A 22,046-nucleotide genomic window follows, 5' to 3' on the forward strand; every position below is an offset into this window, starting at 1 on the left:
AAATACTTTTTTGCCCCACTGTATATATAGGCCTCCTCTTGTTCTGATTGGATAGGCAATATGAATGGGTTCCTCCCAAATTTTGTCAAGAAAAAATTATAACAGTCACAACTGGATACTAGACAAAGATGAAAATTTCGAGTGTGTATGTGTCACTAGTATACTCAGTATACTCAGCGCATTTGGGCTTTAGACCAAAGTATTTTGTTTTTTATGTGCTTTATGTACTTAAAGTGCACAAATTTTGTCATCAACCCAAATTTTCAAACTCTGTAATTGTAATTTTACATTCGTAAAAGAAATGGATGAGATGGAACAACAACAGACTACTAATGATGGCAAAAACAATACCTATATATACATTTGTACGCATATGCTAGTGTTCGTGTCAAAACTTTTTAGGATTTATGCATTCGGCTGTGTGCATACATTAAGTGCTTGAATTAAAACGGAAGTATACTTTGGGAATTACACTAGTGGTTTTCAACTGGTTGGTCGAGACCCAAAAAAGGTCACAGGTCTGTTTTGACAGGATAGCTAAATAAAAAAAATAAAAATAAAAAAGTATCTAATAATTGTGCATAGTAAAAGAGCAAACTAAATAGGCTTATTAACTGGTTGGAAAAAACATTATACTGTACATATCTTTTGTTGCTCATGTTCAAGTCCATGCATCCAATCAAACTACGCCCACATTATACATTAAATATGGGTTCAATTGCAACAAGGGTTAAAATAAGCAGTTAAAATGGCCACACTAGACTTTACCTTCCATTGTCTTTCATTCTTATGCATTTATACATATGCATGGGAGACCGGATACGCAACATAATGGAAATTAGTTTTGCAGTTTGTTGCAAACAAAAAAGTTAAAGTTTTGGTGAACTCTGACCTGCAAATGCATATGACGTGACCAAAATTTGTTACCTACATTTCCAATTCAGCTGTTCATGTAAATAATTGTGGCTTTTCTTGGGCCTATGCAGTTTTCAATAAATATATTATTTACCTTAGTATAACAATCAATTTCGGAACTGTGTTTGGTTGCCACTTATAACTCGGATAATTTGGGTATTAAAGCAAATCCAGCTGAAAACCACTTAAATCTCTTAGATGTTTGTTTTTCATTCATCTGAAAACACCTCAAAATGTGACTCTACTGCCTCTTGGCCATCTCCATATGCCTTCAGCTCAATGACCAAAATCATTGATGCAGTATGGTGTAAATGGGACTCTGTGGGGTTCCACAGGAAGTGACCGCCAGGCTAGGTAGTTTCCTGGCTCGGGCTGTGTAACAGACGGTCCGTGTTGGCTCTGACAGCCAACCGATCTCCTGCAGCGGGGCAAGAACAACACTGCTCAAAATACTGACAAACTAGTGACAGAAAGCCACCACACATACAGTATGAGCAGGATGCACAGTGCAGGAACTACAAAGATTCTAGCTTTCAGATGGGTGTGGAGAAGAGGACATTCATAGCTGCTGTATCCATGACAGTATTAAAAACTGCTAAAATTTGCTAAAAAAAAAAAAAACAGTGCTTGCAAGGCAGCAAAAAAAAGTTGTAGGTTCGTTTATGGGTTTTCAAATGAAATTGTATATCAGAGTATATCTTGCTTATTATAAAGCTCACACACATCTGGTTTTCTTACATCTGTGTACAAGAATCAACAGCTAACATGACATCATCTTTGAAGTGTAAATACAGATATAAATGGTTAAATAAATGCATGAGAGAAAAGAAAGAAGACCAATCACAATTCAGTATGCAAATAAATGCAAAATAGAACATGAATCACAAATAAGTATGCAAATTGTACAATGACATTATCACTCTGGGTTTTATTTTGAATGGCCAAATGCTAATGATGTAACTCAATATTGATTTACTTTAATTTTACATTTCGCAAGTATAATGTTTACAAAAGCAAAACTAGACAGCACATAGACTACACTGAAGAATAAAAGTATCTACAAAAGTATCTATGGAGGTTTAGGCTGAATTTCTTGCAGAAAAGTATGAGCAAAATAAACAAATATATATTTCTATACAATGCTGCCTTGCAAACACAGTAAGAAATATTTACTGCAAATTGTGTAAGGCATTCATTATGCTGTTACACTTTCTTTTCGTTGCATATATACAAGTGTTATGTATTATTATGACTTACCCTCCCTCACAAATCTGTACCCGTGAGCTGTACTTGGAGGTAGATAGTTGGTCGTCCTTCTCCACTGCTGTTTTCTTTTCTACCTCTGTCAACTCAGCTTGCTGGGCTTCTTTCGGTTCTGTGGACTGAGTGGCATGTACCTACACTCGAGAGAGACACGGGCAAGTTCACCAACCCTTTTCCGGGAGCCCAGGGAGACAGAGATGGGTTGGGGGGGGGGTCTCGTTCAACATTTTAAGTTGACTTTGTATACTTTTTATAAGTAAAATTTACAAGTTTACATTAACGTTGTCTTGTGAAGATTAAGTTTAATCACATTTTAAAACTGTGGAGTGGGGACTGTGGAGTGGGGACTGTAAGTCACTTACCTTTTGTATTACTTAAAACCCTCATATGCCTTTTAAAATACTGAGCTAAAAAAAACATACTCCCTTGATTTAATAATATCAATGTCAGCAAGCAAAACAGTTATTCTCCCAACTGAAAAATTAAGTTTAAAGTGGACAAGCTGTTTTGGGAACATGGTAGCTGGTTAACCAACTAATGACCAGCTTGGAGCAGCTAGAAACCAGCTACCATGTTCTAAAACACAGCTACAAGCTTAAGCTGATTTTCCAAGCAGGGCAGAAAGAATTGACGTGATGAATGCAAGAGTTGTTACATTTACCTCAGTCACGTTAGGCTTTTGGGACTCAGGTGTCTCTTGTTTCCTGTCCAGAGGAGGTGACATGGCTGCCATGGTGTAGATGAGTGGTTCTGGTCTCTGCCTGCAGTGCAACAGGGCTAGCATTTCCTTGCTTGTCAAGCCAGGAGGGTTTGGATTGCGGGTACTTGTACACCATGTAGAATAGACTGAGTTTTGTTGTTCACTCTGTATAGATGGATTGGGCTTTATGTAGTTTAGATAGCACCAGGTAAAAGTAAGGTTAGTGTTAAGAGTCAGAAATGGTGATTCTTTGTGTTCTGTTGGTAAGATGATACTTTGCTCACCCAGTCTTTCATCCTTCTTGCATTCAATCAAAACTTCATCATTCCCCCTTTCATTTTCCTGGTTTTTCTCCTCCTCTTTCACACGTTTCTGCTGTTGCTCACTTTCTGGGCTGAGCTCCTCACTGCTTGTCGGGGATAGCACACGTTTGGTTGCTCCAGCACTTACTGATTTGAATCCATCAGATATTGATTGTTGGTCCATGATTTCAAACTTTGAGGCCCCTTGAATTGAACTGACTCCAGAGCAGCAAGGTTCCTGAGGCCTTGAGGCAAATGTTTGTGAAACTGTAGTATAAATAGAGCCTGCATGGTGTGGAAGGTGTGAATTAAGACGGACTGGAATTCTCTGGGCTGGTAAAGGTCTCAGTAGTTCTGTGTTTGAAGTAACATCAAAACCAAGATTCCGATGGTGGCGATAATGAGTGAGGTATGGTTGGTTGACCCTTGCATCAGAATTCACCAAGTCATTCTCCATTGGAATTTCAAGCTTGAGTCCTGTCGACATTGAAGAATAATGAGCTCTGGCAGCACCTGATGGACAAAGCAGACTTCCCATTGTTGTGGGCTGGTCAGTATGAATAAATGGGGTCAACTGCAATGCATTCTGCTGGGTATTCTCTGATAAAACATCCTGTGATTGCATGATCTGCTTTTCACTAAATGTGTTTATAGTATTGCTTAAAGACAGAAGATGGGTGGTGGTTGGACTGTACGAGATTGCTGGGCTATGGCTAGGTGATGTGCTAGTCCTTTGAGTTGGAGAACTGGTGTTGAAGACTTTAGAAGATTGATCCTCCTCCTCAGGTTCCCTCACTGCACTATGCCTCATTAGAAGGCATTTCCGCCTTTCTCTCCATCCTGCAGGGGTCCGATCTGGAGACAAACTGCTGTAGTCAAAAGACTTACTGCGAGTTTCCTTAATAAGGTTAACATGTTGAGGAACATGGGGTGCCTGCTCAGATGCAGAGCGCCTCATTTCTCTGTGAGAATTTGTGGGAATTGTCAAAGTATGAGTGGCTCTTGATCTCCTAGTTGGTGTCATATCTGCATCGGCTTTGCAAGCCTCTTCAAATGAAGTTGATCGACTGGAGGTGTGAGACACACAACTGTCTTGACTTGGACTGTGAGGCAGGGACATTGATTCAAAGCTTGAGTCCTCTGATGACTGGGCAGCTTCTGCAAGACGGAGACGTTTCTTTTTAGGCGGTAACTTCTCAATTGGAAGTTGGGCTAAAGTTGGACTTCTTTGGGGCCATTGGAACTCACTGACCTTTTCAGCGTCCTTGATTTTAGGTACAGTTGGAGGGGGTGATACTGCCAATGTGTTGGTGTTTGAATCTTCAGTGACCAGAATCTCTGGCACTTGGACATTGTGTTGCCGTACAAGTTTACGGAAGTATGGTTTAGTTGACTGCTCCTTTGATTGTGAGCAAGGAGAACAATGGGAGACATCATGAGGGTGAGAGACCTCATCTGGTCCAGGGTTTTTTAAAGTACTATCATGTTTCTCAAATGAACTAGTATGCTGTATGACAGATATTCCTTTCAAAGCACATTCTGTGCCATGTTCTTGACCTAATTCAATGGTCCCTTTAATAGGTTGTTCACAAGATGGCGTATATCCCTTGAGTGATATATAAGAAAGCGAGGGTAAAGAAGGATTGTCAAGTTCTATACTCTCTTCTTTTCTTCTTTTTCTAAATGCAAAAGCACCAGGACGAGTTGTGAATTTTCTTGTGTGTTCTTCCACTTGATAGACTGGAATTTCAGTTTGTTGAGAAATATGAACCATGCAGTGTGTTTGATATCTCTCCCAGTCATTAAAAACTATGCCACATGCATCACACTCAAGTGCCTCTTGTTTCTGGCTGGGATCAGGCACTGCAGGAACTGAGGGATGAAATGAAGAGCTGGAATAGGGGTGTTCATCTATGGTAATTTCAGCACCGATGGGCAATTCAATGGCAGGCTGTCGTCTTAGCATACCATGACGCCGATTCTGAACTGGTTGCTGGTCATCAAAGGATTGGCTAAGGCGAAGACTAGGAGAAGTTTCAGACACATCACTAACGCTTGCATCTGAGGGCATGGAGTGACTTCTCAGAAGAAGAGCAGTTGGTGTTGCGTCAGTTGGTTCCATACTGAGAGAATGGTGCTGAAATTTCTCACAAGGTACACCAAGAGTAATTGAACCACTGCTCTTTGTACTCACATCTATTTCTTTTGGACTGTGAAGGAAAGGCTCTTTAGAAGAGGCTGGCTTCAGTTCTGTACTGCTTCTCCTAGAGAGTGAGAACCTTCTTGGTTTGACACTGTCAATCTTACTGGTGTCTACCACAGCCTCATTGATGGTGATGAGTTTTGTTATGTGGTCAATAACTTGCTTTTTTGGCACAGAGAATGGAATTCTTTTACTTTCTTGCCCAGCAGGATGGGCATGTTGCTGATGGGCAGTCCTTTGTAATTGACCAAGACGACCAAACTTTCCAAGGATGACCTCTGCATAGCTTTTGGCACTTGTGTTTGGTGGACTATCTTGAGAGACTTCCGTGCTCTCGGATCGAGAGAAATAGCCTGACTCTGTGCTACCTTTGCTACTTAGACCAAATGATGAGGATGTTTCATCAGATGATCCTATAGGTGTACGTCTTCCTCTGCTAAGTCTCATTGCAAGTCTCTTTTTAACTGCATGAGAATCTTCTGCACCTTTTAACTGTTTATCAGAGCACTTTTCTGTAGTATTTTGCTTTTGAATGGACATCCTTTGTTTTTCTAAAAAGGAAGATGGTTGGCTTTCATCTTCTGATTCTGTAAGTGGCTCCTCTGAACAACTTATACTTGGTCCTTCCCTGTCTGCAGTCAGACCAGCTTTCACCCTGTGAGTATGTGATTTTCTGTGCTTGTACAGGTTACTTTTAGTCTTGAAGGAGAACCCACATGGTGCACATGGGTAAGGTCTCTCTCCAGTGTGGGAACGAATGTGTTTCTGAAGCACACTGGGCTTGGCACAAGCACGACCACAGTATGAGCACACATACTTTCCAGGCTTTTGAGGTTTACGCTCCCGTTTTTGTCGAGGTGTACCTTCCAAGGCCTCATCCATGGAACAGGATGGTATAGCTGATACTGCTGAGGATGAAGCTCCAGATGGCATTTCACTAGGCTGCCTCATGTTATCATCAAGATATTCAGAACTACCAGATGCCCTTGGTGGCTTTCCCTCTTCAACATTGTCTGTCTCCTGAGCAGTTTTCTTCTGTAATCTGAGACGCTTTCTCTCAGGATTAATACGTTTTTGCTGTTGTGCATGATGCTGCTGGGTGCCAACCTTGCTCTGTTCATGATACTGTGGTACTGAATGTGGCTGGGGGCTGTCCACTGGAGTCTCATTCTGCTTTTCTAAACCTCCAGATTGCTCCCCTGTGGTCAACTGGCTATGCAAGGCCTCCATAAAATTTTATGAAAGCCTGAAGTACTGTTTATTCCAGACTACGAATGACCAATTAATTTAATTAATTCAGAGCATCGCTTAATACATTGTTTCATTCAACATATGCATGGATCGTCACAACTGTAGCATTCTGTATACATCATTGCTTGATGTGAGAAGAGCTTCTTCAAATTAATTTTATGGAATACCAATACAACTTTTTCAGTTACAGATAATTCTTCCTCTTCTGTTTCTTGTCCTTTCTTGTCCTTGGAAATCCATGGCAACTATGTTTTTCCATGAGTGCCCTGTCTGGTTCTCAAGTCCCTGTGTTCTGCAGATGTTTTATGTTCTGCCTGGTTCAGATGATGATCCACTTCAAAGATTCAAATTCTGGGAAATATCAGAAGGCAACAGAATTAGTCAGACTGTCAATTCTACATTATAATTGCTGATAGAATATCATACACAATACACCCTATATTCATGTGTGTAGCAATACTCAAAGCCTCCAGACCACACAGAGCATGCACACAAAATAAATATGTGAGCATTTGAAAGCAGTAGCCTGACTGTCAGACAGATCGAAAATATCGATCTACGTTTGTACTTTCTATTTCCAATACTGCAGAAAGACTGGCATGTTACTTTTTCTTTTTTAATTTAGTTGACTTGGTACCAAAGTACCAAAACTTCTGAAATTACTAAATCACTTAATTAACTACATCTAATGGGATCGTAGCTAACCTTTTTCCAGCTATTAACATACAGTTGTTCACATTGACTGTTACAAGTAAATTGGTTAAATAAAAGCTGTCTAACTGGACTAAAAGTAACACTAAAGTGTCTGTGTACATGTATGTGCATATAAAAAAGTGTAATGTATGTAGTAACAAAGAGTGAATACTACAGGTTCTTTGGTATTCTTAACAAAAGCACAAATTCGGACAGCACTCACTGACTCTGACACTACTTTCACTAGAACACAATAAGGAATTAGGCATCCCACTCACTGACCAGCTGGTATTGGCACCCACGCTTTGCTTTAGGGGGCGGTTAGGTGTGGAATCACAGGAGATCCTGCTGGTACATATCAAAATCCCTGCCAATTATACATTCCAGCACAATGCTTGTGTGAATCCAACTCTAAGTGATCAGACTTCCAATTATAGTAAAAACAGAACATATTGATGAGTGTATTTATTAAGAATGCTGTATAGTGGAAAGTAGAGAATCTGACAGGTGACAACTATATTCAATTACCCCAGATATTTGATTCATGGAAAATTAACTGATAGCATTGAAATACTAAATAAATCTCTGTTTTAACAAAAGGGCACTGTGATTTGAAGACTTCAAATAAAATAAAATAAAATAAACAATCAGAAAATTTAAACAAAGTAAGATAAAACTGCCTGGGTTGTATTCACATGTCATTCTGTGGCTCATGCTTTGTTAGGTTTGATGAGTATATGTAGGTCGGACGGATAGTGTAGGAGGCCTAAAACATGGTGGTTGTCTGGACTTGGATGTGAGTCAAGCAAGCATTCATCTCTCTAGAACCACCTGTTCTGTCCTCCCACTCAAAAACACTGGCGACCTTGAATCACAGACTGCAGTGGCACATCATAATGACTCATTTTAGCTCAAACACAGTTCTATAACTGTTACACAATTCTGTATTCAAACTACACATATTGCTATACAAGAAAGACTGATCTGTCTTCTCTGAGCTGTTTTTCCAAACATGTTAAGAGCATTACAACTAGAGCCAGACCGATATATCGGCGCGACGATATTAGGCATTTTCCTAACTATCGGTTTCGGCCTTTATAATGGCCGATAAATTAATATTTTAAAAAATGCTGGTGCGATGATTCATGTAAGGGTGGCGCTGCCAATAAAGCACATAAAAGCTGTCACAAAGAACTGGCAAAAGTAATGATTGTGAATACATCAAATATAGCAAGGAGACATTTGAATTTTTTTATTAATAAACAAGTGTTTTCAGTCAGTGTCGCTGCAAAGTTGACAACGCTGACTCGCGATCTTCAGTGAACACGCCAGAGAGAAATGCACATTTCATACGGATTACAGCAGAGAGCAGTCTGTCCTTCATTTTGAATTGTTCTGTTTTAAAGTAGATATTTCAATATAGATATATTTCTGCTGAGTTTTGGTTAATTTATGAGACGAGTTGCAGTTCACGCGCCGGCGCCTCCGTGTCGAGATTATCTATTGTCTGCTATATTTACTTCTTATTTATTAAATCCAGCCAATTGGTTGATGAAACATTGATTAAAATTAAGATACAATTAATACAAAACGAAATTCACTTTAATGAAAGGCTTTGTGCTTTCTGTTTTGAGGTCTCTGTGAAAGTTTTAAAGTCTTTTAGTGCCGCTTTCAGAGCTTGTCACATCCGTTGTTTTTTCCTCATAAATGCGAACAAGAAAAATAAAATAAAATAAATATTTTATGTTCTGTTGAGAGCCAACCCTTCTTCATCCGGTGGGTAGTAGCCTATTACTTTTGATTTGTGCAGTGTAATTCACAGAATTGATTTCTCTTCTACAGCCTCTGTCACGTAGGCCTATGGGCTATATGCACGCATAACTTCCGCGTTTGACGCAAGGATGCTCTTGCGTTTCCGGTTGGGGAGATTTAAAGCGGAGAAAAACGGGATTATGGCAGAGTCTTCAAAATTTACTGTCCTCTCGTCTTTGAAACGAAACTTTAATACGTTTAGATGTAATTTTATATATAGTTATGTTTATTTAATATAATAAACACAGAAGCATAAACAAAAGGGGGGGTGTCTGTTTTGTCTGTTTTTGTGACTAACGTTTCTTTAGTATAGCAATATAGTATAAAAACCAATATAAATTCTCGGTATAGCATTGGACTCTACGATCGGCGGATGTAATCCAGCATCCTTAGACCTTCACCGGAAATACCGCCGTGCATAGAGCCCATTGTGTGAGCTTGTGACTATTGCAAGCGCGCAGCTGAGAAGTCCTGATTATATTGTCTGCTATATTTACTTCTTATGTATTAAATCCAGGCAATTGGTTGATGAAACATTGATTAAAATGCGTTGCGCGAGCGACAAATCTCCGACAGTAAACTGATGCCCCATTCTGCTTTGTAACGGGCGCTTTTTCGCGTCTAGGGTAAACAGCTGTTGCGACGCGAGCAATAACGGCCGCGTCCGGTGTAGACAGTGTTGAAGCTCATTCTGCCTAACGCTACGTAACACAAGCAATCATTTATATAATTATATCACTATGTTTCACGTTTAGTACATTTTGCTTACTACTTATTTAAAAATTGAATAAAATTACTGTACATATGTAATTAAAACATTTTCATTATGATATTATTAATTTTACTTTAGTAAAAAGATCTGAGTTCTTCCTCCACTGGTAGAGATTAGAGGAATTAAGACTAAAAAGATCTGAGTTCTTCCTCCACTGGTAGAGATTAGAGGAATTAAGACTAAAAATAGAAGATAATATTTTACATTAAATTAATACATGATTAACTAACTGTATTTTTTCTATGTACATTTCTGAAATGCACTTTCTGTAAAGCTGCTTTGCAACAATATGTATTGTGAAAAGCGCTATACAAATACATTTGAATTTAATTGAATAAGGTTTTGTCAGTGACACTTTTGATATATTTATTGATATGTTAAGTTTTATATAACGTGACTAAATTAAAAGACAAAGTCGTTAGTGAAGATTATGCAACAGTATAATATAACATGCAATGGAAACTAGTTTGGTTACAGCTCAAATGTATCTGTTATAATGTTGAGAGCGAACCCAAACGCAGACGATATGCAGACACTCAAGGTTTATTACGACACAAAACAGAAAACAAAACCCACGAGGGGGCAAAACAGGACTGGAAATAGTATACCTTGACTAAGACAAGATGACAAATTAAGACTCTGACTTGACAGGAAACAAACAACAAAACAAACTCACAATTCTCATTAAACTGGATACAGATGAAACACTCACAGAGATTAACACGCAATGTTTGACAATGTACCGACACAGGACAGCAAACACAAGGGGATAAAATAGGGAGACACTAATGACAAAGACAGGTGAAGCTGACTAGACAAGGACAGGTGAAACTGACTAGACAATAATGACGAGACGAGGATAACAAGGGGGCGGGGTAACGTAACGAGACAACACAAGCACATGGCTAAAAACACAAGACCATGTGCTTGCACACAAAACATGATTCTGTCATGATCCTGCCTCAAGACAAGAGAAAATCAAGGACACGAGGGCAGAATCATGACAGAACCCCCACCTTAAGGAGCGGCTACCAGACGCTCCTCAAGGGGACATCAAACACGGGACATGACAGACTGAGACATCGACATAAACCAACAAAACATGACAAATAACAGTAACGGCAAACACGAAAACACAACAACAGGGTTAGGATGCAACAATAAAAATAACAAACAAGGAAGAGGTGGCGGAGGAAACACAGAGTTCATGGGGGGTGGTCCAGGTTGGATGGGTGTGCTGGGGGTCTTCGGAAAACGGGCTGAGGGCTTAGGGCGAGGAATCCGGGCAGGTTTGGATCGGGACACATGAGGAGTCTTGGAGGAAACAGTCCGGGGTTGATTAGGGACAGGAGGAACAGTGGACGACGGAGAGGGAATCACGACAGGAGAAGCTGAGGGTGGCGAGACAAGACTTCTGACTGGGGAAACAGCGGGAAAAGGAACAGGACACATAACAGGGGACGTAGCAGACGGCTGTGGAGCGGGAACAGAACTCACTGAATCAGACTCGGCACACATGAAAACAGACTCGGAAGAAGCGCTGTCTGCAGCGGGCTCGCTCTGTGACTGCAGCGGGCTCGCTCTGTGACTGCAGCGGGCTCGCTCTGTGACTGCAGCGGGCTCGCTCTGTGACTGCAGCGGGCTCGCTCTGTGACTGCAGCGGGCTCGCTCTGTGACTGCAGCGGGCTCGCTCTGTGACTGCAGCGGGCTCGCTCTGTGACTGCAGCGGGCTCGCTCTGTGACTGCAGCGGGCTCGCTCTGTGACTGCAGCGGGCTCGCTCTGTGACTGCAGCGGGCTCGCTCTGTGACTGCAGCGGGCTCGCTCTGTGACTGCAGCGGGCTCGCTCTGTGACTGCAGCGGGCTCGCTCTGTGACTGCAGCGGGCTCGCTCTGTGACTGCAGCGGGCTCGCTCTGTGACTGCAGCGGGCTCGCTCTGTGACTGCAGCGGGCTCGCTCTGTGACTGCAGCGGGCTCGCTCTGTGACTGCAGCGGGCTCGCTCTGTGACTGCAGCGGGCTCGCTCTGTGACTGCAGCGGGCTCGCTCTGTGACTGCAGCGGGCTCGCTCTGTGACTGCAGCGGGCTCGCTCTGTGACTGCAGCGGGCTCGCTCTGTGACTGCAGCGGGCTCGCTCTGTGACTGCAGCGGGCTCGCTCTGTGACTGCAGCGGGCTCGCTCTGTGACTGCAGCGGGCTCGCTCTGTGACTGCAGCGGGCTCGCTCTGTGACTGCAGCGGGCTCGCTCTGTGACTGCAGCGGGCTCGCTCTGTGACTGCAGCGGGCTCGCTCTGTGACTGCAGCGGGCTCGCTCTGTGACTGCAGCGGGCTCGCTCTGTGACTGCAGCGGGCTCGCTCTGTGACTGCAGCGGGCTCGCTCTGTGACTGCAGCGGGCTCGCTCTGTGACTGCAGCGGGCTCGCTCTGTGACTGCAGCGGGCTCGCTCTGTGACTGCAGCGGGCTCGCTCTGTGACTGCAGCGGGCGAAGAACGGGAGGCTCCCCTCTTCCTCCTCTTTCTCCTAGGTCGCGAAGCAGAGACCATCGCCGGAGCTGAGACGGGTTGGGGAAGCTCAGCGGAAACCACCGCAGGTACAGCAGACTCTGCGGAGGAGGACTCTGACGCCGACTCCCACGACAGCCGTCTTCCTCGTTTTCCACGAAGACTGAAGGGGGTAGATGAAGAGCCAGGAGTCGTGAGGGAGCCACCCTGGTCCCCAAGCGTCGCGACGCCTATAACACGACCCTCCGAGATCACCGGCAGACTAGCAGAGGGTGGAGAGCCCGTGGAAGAGGCCTGCAGATCCTCCCGGGAAAAGAGATCCCATAGACGGGCATATTCCCTCATGATCTGCTCACCCTGGGACAGGATAGGGCAAATGACCCGTTCACCGTTGGTTGGTGCGGACGACCAGCATCGCTCCCGGAACTCCGATTGGAAGGACATACTGTCTGCTGGGTTCTTTGATGGTCGGTACATTCTGTTATAATGTTGAGAGCGAACCCAAACGCAGACGATATGCAGACACTCAAGGTTTATTACGACACAAAACAGAAAACAAAACCCACGAGGGGGCAAAACAGGACTGGAAATAGTATACCTTGACTAAGACAAGATGATAAATTAAGACTCTGACTTGACAGGAAACAAACAACAAAACAAACTCACAATTCTCATTAAACTGGATACAGATGAAACACTCACAGAGATTAACACGCAATGTTTGACAATGTACCGACACAGGACAGCAAACACAAGGGGATAAAATAGGGAGACACTAATGACAAAGACAGGTGAAGCTGACTAGACAAGGACAGGTGAAACTGACTAGACAATAATGACGAGACGAGGATAACAAGGGGGCGGGGTAACGTAACGAGACAACACAAGCACATGGCTAAAAACACAAGACCATGTGCTTGCACACAAAACATGATTCTGTCATGATCCTGCCTCAAGACAAGAGAAAATCAAGGACACGAGGGCAGAATCATGACAGTATCATTCTCATTCTATCATTCACCCTGTCTCCATTACATATCTTTGTCACACAAGTGTTTGATCACCACATTTGACTGATCATTGCAAAACGTTTATATATTTATTCTGTTTATACTGTGTATTCTATATACAGTACCCATCAAAAGTTTGTACAAACCAATAGGAAAGTGTGTCCAAACTTTTGACTGGTACTGTACTATAATACACATACAAAATATTGCTACTGTATTATAATATACACAAAAATAATATCGGCCGATATATCGGTATCTGGCTTTTTTTATCGGTATCGGCATCGGCACCCAAAAATCCATAATCCATAGAATTAGGGCTGAACGATTAATTGCACTTGCGATAATATCGCGATATGATGAAACGCGATTTTTTAACCGCAAAGGCTGCGATTACACCCTGATCACGTGACACGCGAGAGTAAAGCAGTCCGCAGAGGAAGCATCATCTTGGCACGCTACGCATATAGGCCTGGCCTACAGGAAAGAACAGTTTATGTTTAATTTATGTGATATTGTTTTTATATATTCTCTCTCCAACAATTCTGGATCGATTTAGAGAATTTTAGAATCGATTCTGAGCTTCGTTTTTAAACACAGATGCCTGATGACGCTGTGTGTGCTTTATCAACACCTGTATTCTTCTTGCTTCCAATTCCTCACGCACACACCACTCGAACCTTCCGTAAAATAATCTTTCATAAAGTTCGGAAGGGTTGAAGCGAATTAGAATGACATTCGCAAGCTTCATTGCACAGGATATGCGCTGTGAGAAACTCACACTTTGCTCTATGTTACTTTTGTAATGAGCAGTCTCGCCCGCCAGTATTTTCCTTACAAATGCTCTATGAAGGCATAATTTATGTCTTTTGGAATGCAGTGGGCTTATATATTAAAAATATGAAACTCACTGACAGAAGGCTGCTTTCAATGTCAAATACTCACGCATGCGGCTGTGAGCGACTCCGTCTCCGTTGTTTAATGTACTTGCATCTCAAAATGCTTTTATGAAATGAATGTAAACACAGTCAGTTATAACTTAAGGGATTAAACAGACAGGACAAACTACATCTTATATTTCAAAAGAGATCTGTGCATTAGTGTGAATGCAGCTTATCGGATCTAAACTTATAAAACAGAAGATAAAGAGCTTATTAAATAATCGCATATTAAATCACAATCGCAATATTGGTAAATTTTTTAAAATATATTTTAGATTATATATTAGATTATTTTCCAAAATCGTTCAGCCCTAAGTAGAATTTAACTTGAAACACACAATTAAGTCTTTTGAGGTGAACTCATACAATCTCTGCAGGTAATCAAGTCAAAACCATGATGTTCTCCTAGACCGCAGACGAAATGTATACTAAAAAGGATTTTGCCAGCAAAAGGGAAGAACTATGGGCAATGTTTGTACTGAAACCATGAGAACACATAAACATTCAATACTGTATGTGACAAAGAGAATCATCCAGCTGCACTGTGTATGGTCACTGGGCATCTGTGAGCATTTTAAGATATTTTATAACAAGATCAGTGATAAGTCTTACAAAACCACAGCATAACCCTGCCAGGCTCAGATGGTTAGAAACTGGGAATAAAGCTTTGTCCACTCTGTTAAAACCCCAGCCACACAGAACAGAAGCTTTACACTGTACGTAACCAAATCTAAAATATGTTGTTTAAATACGTTTAAGAAACCTCGCCAAAATTCCCTTTCGCTCACTAATGGGCACCCATGGTGGTTCCTATAGCAACGGCCCTAAACCATGCAATGGCAGATGGAAGCAAAGCTGGAGGGCTAAATTTATCTCCCAGCATCCTCCCTGACTACAGAGTGAGCGCATGACAAGCCAAGGTGCCCCCCTTCCCGCCAAAAAATCCCCATCTCTCAAGACAGGAGGTGATGGACAAGGAAAAACAACTTTTCACTGTTTCCTTTAAATAATAATGTAAAACAAATTTCCAATTCAATTTCAAAAGATGAATTCAATAATAATAATAAATAATAATAATAGAATTTCTTTCATTTTAAATTAAATAGAAATAATCAGCCCAGGATTAGCAAAGCTATTGCACTATTGTGGCTCTATAAAGTGATAAATAAAGCTTTAAAAATGCTCACAAACATTGTCACTATAAGTTAAAAGGATCAAGACAGATAAAAAGCATATTTTAACAATATCAGAGAAATTCTAAGATATCAGAGCAACATTTGTTCTGTCTGCAGTTACTGAATGCTAATAATGAAATTACATAATTACATAAACATTACTCATGCAGACATAGATAAACTACACAAAGCATATATGCTCGGCAGTCAATCTGAATCTGTTGATGCACTAAACACCTGGGTCAGGCATTCCAGATAAGCAGTCTTTTGGCTTTCCTATGCATTTATTCTTCCAAGTCTCTTCTGTACACCTTACGCTTATCATTAGCAAACAATCAGCCCAATCCCAATGACTTCATCTAGACTGTTCACGTCCATCTCCGGGGATTTAAATTCCCCCTCCCTCCAGTGAAAGAGCCCTGGGCCACCCCCGGCATCCATCCGCCCCGAGTCTCATTCATACAGCAGCAGCGTAGAGGAGGACACATACACAGTACAGTCAGTCCATTCATACGGCAGCCATTTGAAACACACACACACACGCACAGCACACTACAGGCAGCATACAGCCTCCCAAACTCAATGTCAGTTGGTACATACTGTACAACCAGACATATGACTCTCACAATTCAGCATTAACACATAATACGAACTATACAGATAGCTGAGAGCCCTTTAAGATAAGCAGCATCAAGATCCTGTAAATGTGAGCTCTGCAGAAGTGGATGCGAGTGAAATCTGGTAATCAAGCAGATTAGACTAGTAATCATCATTGTTTTTGTTTTGTTTTTACCTGGAAGCTGCAGGTCTCCTCTTCAGCTCTGCTAATATGTGTGAGGAGTCAGGCTTTGAGTGAAGGCTGCGAGGCTCAGAACGAGTGAGTCATAGCGAGAGAGCCAGTGAGAGAGAGAGGCTGAATATATGAATGAGCTGCCGTAGTCTAGCACGGTAACCGTGAGGCAAAGGGGAGGTGAGATTATGCTTCATGTACGGTGGATGGACAGTAAAGATTTTCTGTGAGTAAGGAGGCAGATACCACTTATCAATGCCAAAATGTGTCATATATTTTCTGACAGCATTTTAACTTTCACATTTAAAGCGATTATAATTATTATGTGAATTATATCAAATTTTGTTATTGTTGTTGCTCCAAAGTCGTTAGGGTTTATAACAGATTTGACTCAGTCTGATTCCATGATAAGGTTTAGGAAAATACATTTAAATTACGTTGAAACTCTGAAGCGATTCAGTGATAGGTAAAATATATAGAATTATTTTATTCACTTAAGGTTAATAAAATTTCTTACATTTCTTTGATTTATGCACAATTTGAGATGCACAAATAGTCCAAAAAGAATTCCTTTTGTAAAACTTACTTGGCAATAAATATCTTTCGGATTCTGATTAGGTTTTAAAATAAATATTTCATTCATGGTGTGAACAATTTAGCAGAATAAATGGATGAAGTTAGACTTTTCACCAATGCATGAAATCAGTGCAGTGAAAGACATCTGCAACTTGGCCAAAAGCTTGGGTATGCTTTAGATTTTTTTTATTAATTTGCAACCATGGTAATATTTATAATAAACATGAAAATCCCTGTTTTGACCTGAAAGATAAAGTGAAATATTTATAAATATTTTGTCTCTCTGTCACCCCAGGAAATTTCGATTATGTCTTTCATTTTTTTACAAGCTCGATTTTTTTATTTATTTTACCTTTTACAGGTAAGGGATTAATTTGCAATTGCGAGTTTTGCAATCTGTACAAATGTTTAAGAAAGTATTAAAGCACAAACAGAGAAGTACCTCCACCGGCCGAGAGGGGCAGTACCTAAAAAACGGAAGCAGATTTACCAACACAACAGTGGCCACTCGTCACACGATTTCAGTATTTGGAGACGATATCCTGTAGTCATTGACTACGATCTTTAAAGTAAGTACATTTTTCCTTTTTGTGTAACGCAATATTATGTTCATTTTTTACATTTTTAGTTCATCTTTTTCAAATATGTTCTTGCCTTACTAGTCAAGCTAGTAAGTTAGCCTTAATTGTTTACAAAGTTTTCGTCATGTTTCTGACATAGCTAACGTTAGTTAGGCTAACGTTACTTAGTTTCTTCCTGGCGTTAGTTTTTTCTTTTCTTCTTTTAACTATATTTACGTATGTTTATGCAAGTGTGAGTACTACAGTATGTGGTTTAAGATAGTATTGGTCAGTCGAATAATTAACTAACTTACGTAACCAAATCCTGAAGGACAATTCTCCCGCCCACGTGGGAATGGTAACGTTAGCAAAATCTTTACAACGAGAAAGACTGATCAGTATAACTTGTGTTGTTTTCTAACTAAACATAATGATGTTTTGTTTGATTCGACAACCATGCTGCTAGTCTAGTTTAACTTACAGTGTTAGCTAACACATGTTGCTTCGCCTTTTTTACTCACTGAATTCAAGCATGTTCGACATGTTGAAATGTATCTAGCTACAGTAGATCGCCAAAGCTTTACATCTAGAAAGAAAGCTTTACATCTAGAAAGTTTAACTTTTGGTGTTTTCTTACAAAAATAACGATGTATGTGTGTGTGTGTATATATATATATATATATATATATGTATATGTATACACTCACCGGCCACTTTATTAGGTACACCTGTCCAACTGCTCGTTAACACTTAATTTCTAAGCAGCCAATCACATGGCGGCAACTCAGTGCATTTAGGCATGTAGACATGGTCAAGACAATCTCCTGCAGTTCAAACCGAGCATCAGTATGGGGAAGAAAGGTGATTTGAGTGACTTTGAACGTGGCATGATTGTTGGTGCCAGAAGGGCTGGTCTGAGTATTTCAGAAACTGCTAATCTACTGGGATTTTCACGCACAACCATCTCTAGGGTTTACAGAGAATGGTCCGAAAAAGAAAAAACATCCAGTGAGCGGCAGTTCTGTGGGCAGAAATGCCTTTGTTGATGCCAGAGGTCAGAGGAGAATCGCCAGACTGGTTCGAGCTGATAGAAGGGCAACAGTGACTGAAATAACCACTCGTTACAACCGAGGTATGCAGCAAAGCATTTGTGAAGCCACAACACGCACAACCTTGAGGCGGATGGGCTACAACAGCAGAAGACTCCACCGGGTACCACTCATCTCCACTACAAATAGGAAAAAGAGGCTACAATTTGCAAGAGCTCACCAAAATTGAACAGTTGAAGACTGGAAAAATGTTGCCTGGTCTGATGAGTCTCGATTTCTGTTGAGACATTCAGATGTTAGAGTCAGAATTTGGCGTAAACAGAATGAGAACATGGAACCATCATGCCTTGTTACCACTGTGCAGGCTGGTGGTGGTGGTGTAATGGTGTGGGGGATGTTTTCCTGGCACACTTTAGGCCCCTTAGTGCCAATTGGGCATCGTTTAAATGCCACGGCCTACCTGAGCATTGTTTCTGACCATGTCCATCCCTTTATGGCCACCATGTACCCATCCTCTGATGGCTACTTCCACCATGTCACAAAGCTCTAATCATTTCAAATTGGTTTCTTGAACATGACAATGAGTTCACTGTACTAAAATGGCCTCCACAGTCACCAGATCTCAACCCAATAGAGCATCTTTGGGATGTGGTGGAACGGGAGATTCGCATCATGGATGTGCAGCCGACAAATCTGCGGCAACTGTGTGATGCCATCATGTCAATATGGACCAAACTCCCTGAGGAATGCTTCCAGCACCTTGTTGAATCTATGCCACGAAGAATTGAGGCAGTTCTGAAGGCAAAAGGGGGTCCAACCCGTTACTAGCATGGGGTACCTAATAAAGTGGCCGGTGAGTGTATATGTGTGTATATGTGTGTGTATATGTATATGATTGTGTTTGTCTGAACATGGTTTTCTGTTGATCCACTTGTGAAAATGACTCGTTTTTTGAAGGGGTGAGCATTTTAATGTTATTGATTTTGCCTGGAAATTAATCAGAAAGTATACTTTATGCAAAATGTTCTTCTATTTTAGATGGTTCACATTGTTCAGTTTATCAACGAGGAGGATCTGCCATTTGCAGTGGTTCCGCAAGAGTGGCTCAGCGAGAGCATGTGCCATTGGCCCCCATTTAACCTCAGCAAAAAGACGAAGGCAACAATTTAGCCATCCTCTGCACACCTCCACACAGCACCTGGGAGAAACATCATTTTAAGTTCATGAAGGGAGCAGGTAAATGGGTCTGACTTGTGTATTTGATTTTCCTGTATTTCATCTGTGTAATTTATTTTCTGTTTATTGTGGATAACTGACTCTTTCATTCATTATTCCCTACTCTAGAATCTTGGAAGTCTCAAGAAAAAAAACTCTAGAAAGATGCATAGATTCCAGAAAACCAGGAAAATGCTGAACTGGTATGTAAAATCTATTGCTGTTATGCTGGATTTGTGATCCTGCCACTAAACTATACCATTTGTTAGATTTTCAAATTTCTGTTTCCTCTTTCTCGCAACCAGGTTTATCCCCAGTAATCCAGACTCCACTTCACAGAGCCAAGAGTTTGAGTACAAGTAAGTGATGTTATTTGTGAAGTTTTTTTGTCTTGGAAACTATTGCTTCTATTTGAAGTCGGCATGAACCGGAAATTACAAACGACTTTTCTCCAGTGTTGTGACGTATTTAAAAATGAAACGGTATATTGAACGGAGGGCAGGGTTTTACTCTAGCGCTCCTCTTCTCCATCTCTGCTCATAGCACGGTTTGAGGGGAGTTGCCACGCCCTCGCGCCATAGCACATGACCGGAAGAGAAGAGAAGTCGTTTCGAGGGGGGAGGGAAGGGTAACGTATTTGATTAAAGATTATAAGGCTACATGAATTTTAAAAGAATAATGAAGTGCACAGATAAATCATTTATAATAAACACTACAATATTACATATAAAAATACGAATTGTAAAATCTTACTTCAAGAGCAGGTGAAGCAAGTTCAACAAACAATGTTGAAGACGTTTGCTTGCACTGAGCAATTAGGTACAACTTGCAAACAGCACCTGTGGTTGTCGGTTTAATTCCCACTGGGGCTACCTGTACATGTAGTAGACCTAGATATAAAGTAAAATTTAAGATTGTATACTGCATATATTACAGTCTGAATCCTTAAACTTTCACATTTTTTATTTATTTATGAGAAGCTTCAGAGAAATGTAATTTGTAACACTTTTTTGGATTTTCAGCTTGGTGTAGGGGATAAAGCATGTTTTAGAGACATGTTCCTGAAGACCATTGTTCAAAGTAAGTTGGATATTTTTTTTAGATTTAAGTAGATGTGTATGTCCTATTGTCCTCATGCAATTCAAATTAAATGACAGATCTGTATTTTCTATATTAGCCATCCGGAAGGACCCGGCAACCCAGGATGCACTGATGAGGCGGTCCAGGTTAACGTTACGCGTTACCTGAAAGGAGCATCTGACCGTGAAGGCAGAAAAAGGCGCCGCACAGCTGAGAGGGACCCACAGCCGACCACTTAAAACTATACTGACTACTGACACCCCAGAATCACTAACAACTAGAATCCTTTCTTTATCTTGCAGTCAGTAGAATCAAGACCCCTAAAGAAGTCAGAAGTGTCAGACTACACTCACTGTGGAAATTACTTTCTTTTTTTTCTTTTTCAAATAAAGCTTGTAAATCCTTGTGCCACAGGTCAGCATTGCCGTTATAATGGCCTATTCTACTCCAGAGCTTTACTATAAATTGCTACCACTTATCATATTGTTAGAAATGGCTTGTAAATGTAGTTAGGGGCCAAGCACCGAAGGTGCGGAGGCACCTATTGTATCTGTTCCGGTTCTTATTATTAGGGGCCAAGCACCGAAGGTGCGGAGGCACCTATTGTATCTGTTCCGGTTCTTATTATTATTATTCTTCTTCTTCTTCTTCTTCTTCTTCTTCCGACTGGGCGTCTATGGCAGCCCATAGAACCGTATCCGGGAAAGTTGTTCCGGTTTGACATTCTGATAGAGGACAGTCCCAACAGTAATTGCACCAATTTTGGTGTCTCTAACTCATTGCCTCTAGCGCCACCACCTGTCCAAAATTTCAAAATCATTATGCTAATAACTTTTGAACTGTAAGGCCTATCAACAAAATTCTTTTTTCCTCTGATTCCTGAGCTCATGACGATTCGATCCCACCCTATGACGTCATTTTCCGTCATAAAAATATGGCCGCCATTTTGAATTGTTTAAAAAACCTACTTTTGCGAACTCGTCCTAGACGGTTTGTCCGATTCTCACCAAAATTGCACCAGATCATCCCCAGGCAGTGCCGACAAAAAGTTATGGAATTCAAGTCGATTCGCTTAACGGTTTTCGATAAACGCGCAAATTAATTTTACGTAGCGCTTGCGAAAACAGACGTAAGGCTGTATCTCCGCAACGCTTAATCGAAGCCAAGCACCAGTCTGAGAAGTTTCGAAACAGCGCCACCAAGTGGTCAAAAGTTACAATTAAATTTCCAAAAATGCTAATAA

At 41.2% G+C, this 22,046-nt stretch overlaps 1 protein-coding gene across 1 annotated transcript in view; it reads right to left on the reverse strand.

The window, feature by feature from the left end:
• hivep3a (HIVEP zinc finger 3a) overlaps positions 1 to 22,046 on the reverse strand; it is a 41,108-nt gene that overhangs the window by 12,957 nt on the left and 6,105 nt on the right. The window contains exons 2-3 of the mRNA XM_056264867.1: positions 2,840 to 6,985; positions 2,173 to 2,312 (exon numbers count right to left, since the gene is read on the reverse strand). Of these exons, the coding sequence (XP_056120842.1) occupies positions 2,173 to 2,312; positions 2,840 to 6,613 (3,914 nt within the window). The 5' untranslated portion in view covers positions 6,614 to 6,985. The remainder of the gene's footprint in view (positions 1 to 2,172; positions 2,313 to 2,839; positions 6,986 to 22,046) is intronic.

This window comes from Rhinichthys klamathensis, unplaced genomic scaffold (genome assembly GCF_029890125.1).
Source record: "Rhinichthys klamathensis goyatoka isolate OS25496 unplaced genomic scaffold, OSU_Roscu_1.1 h1tg000225l_1, whole genome shotgun sequence".
NCBI lineage: Eukaryota > Metazoa > Chordata > Actinopteri > Cypriniformes > Leuciscidae > Rhinichthys > Rhinichthys klamathensis.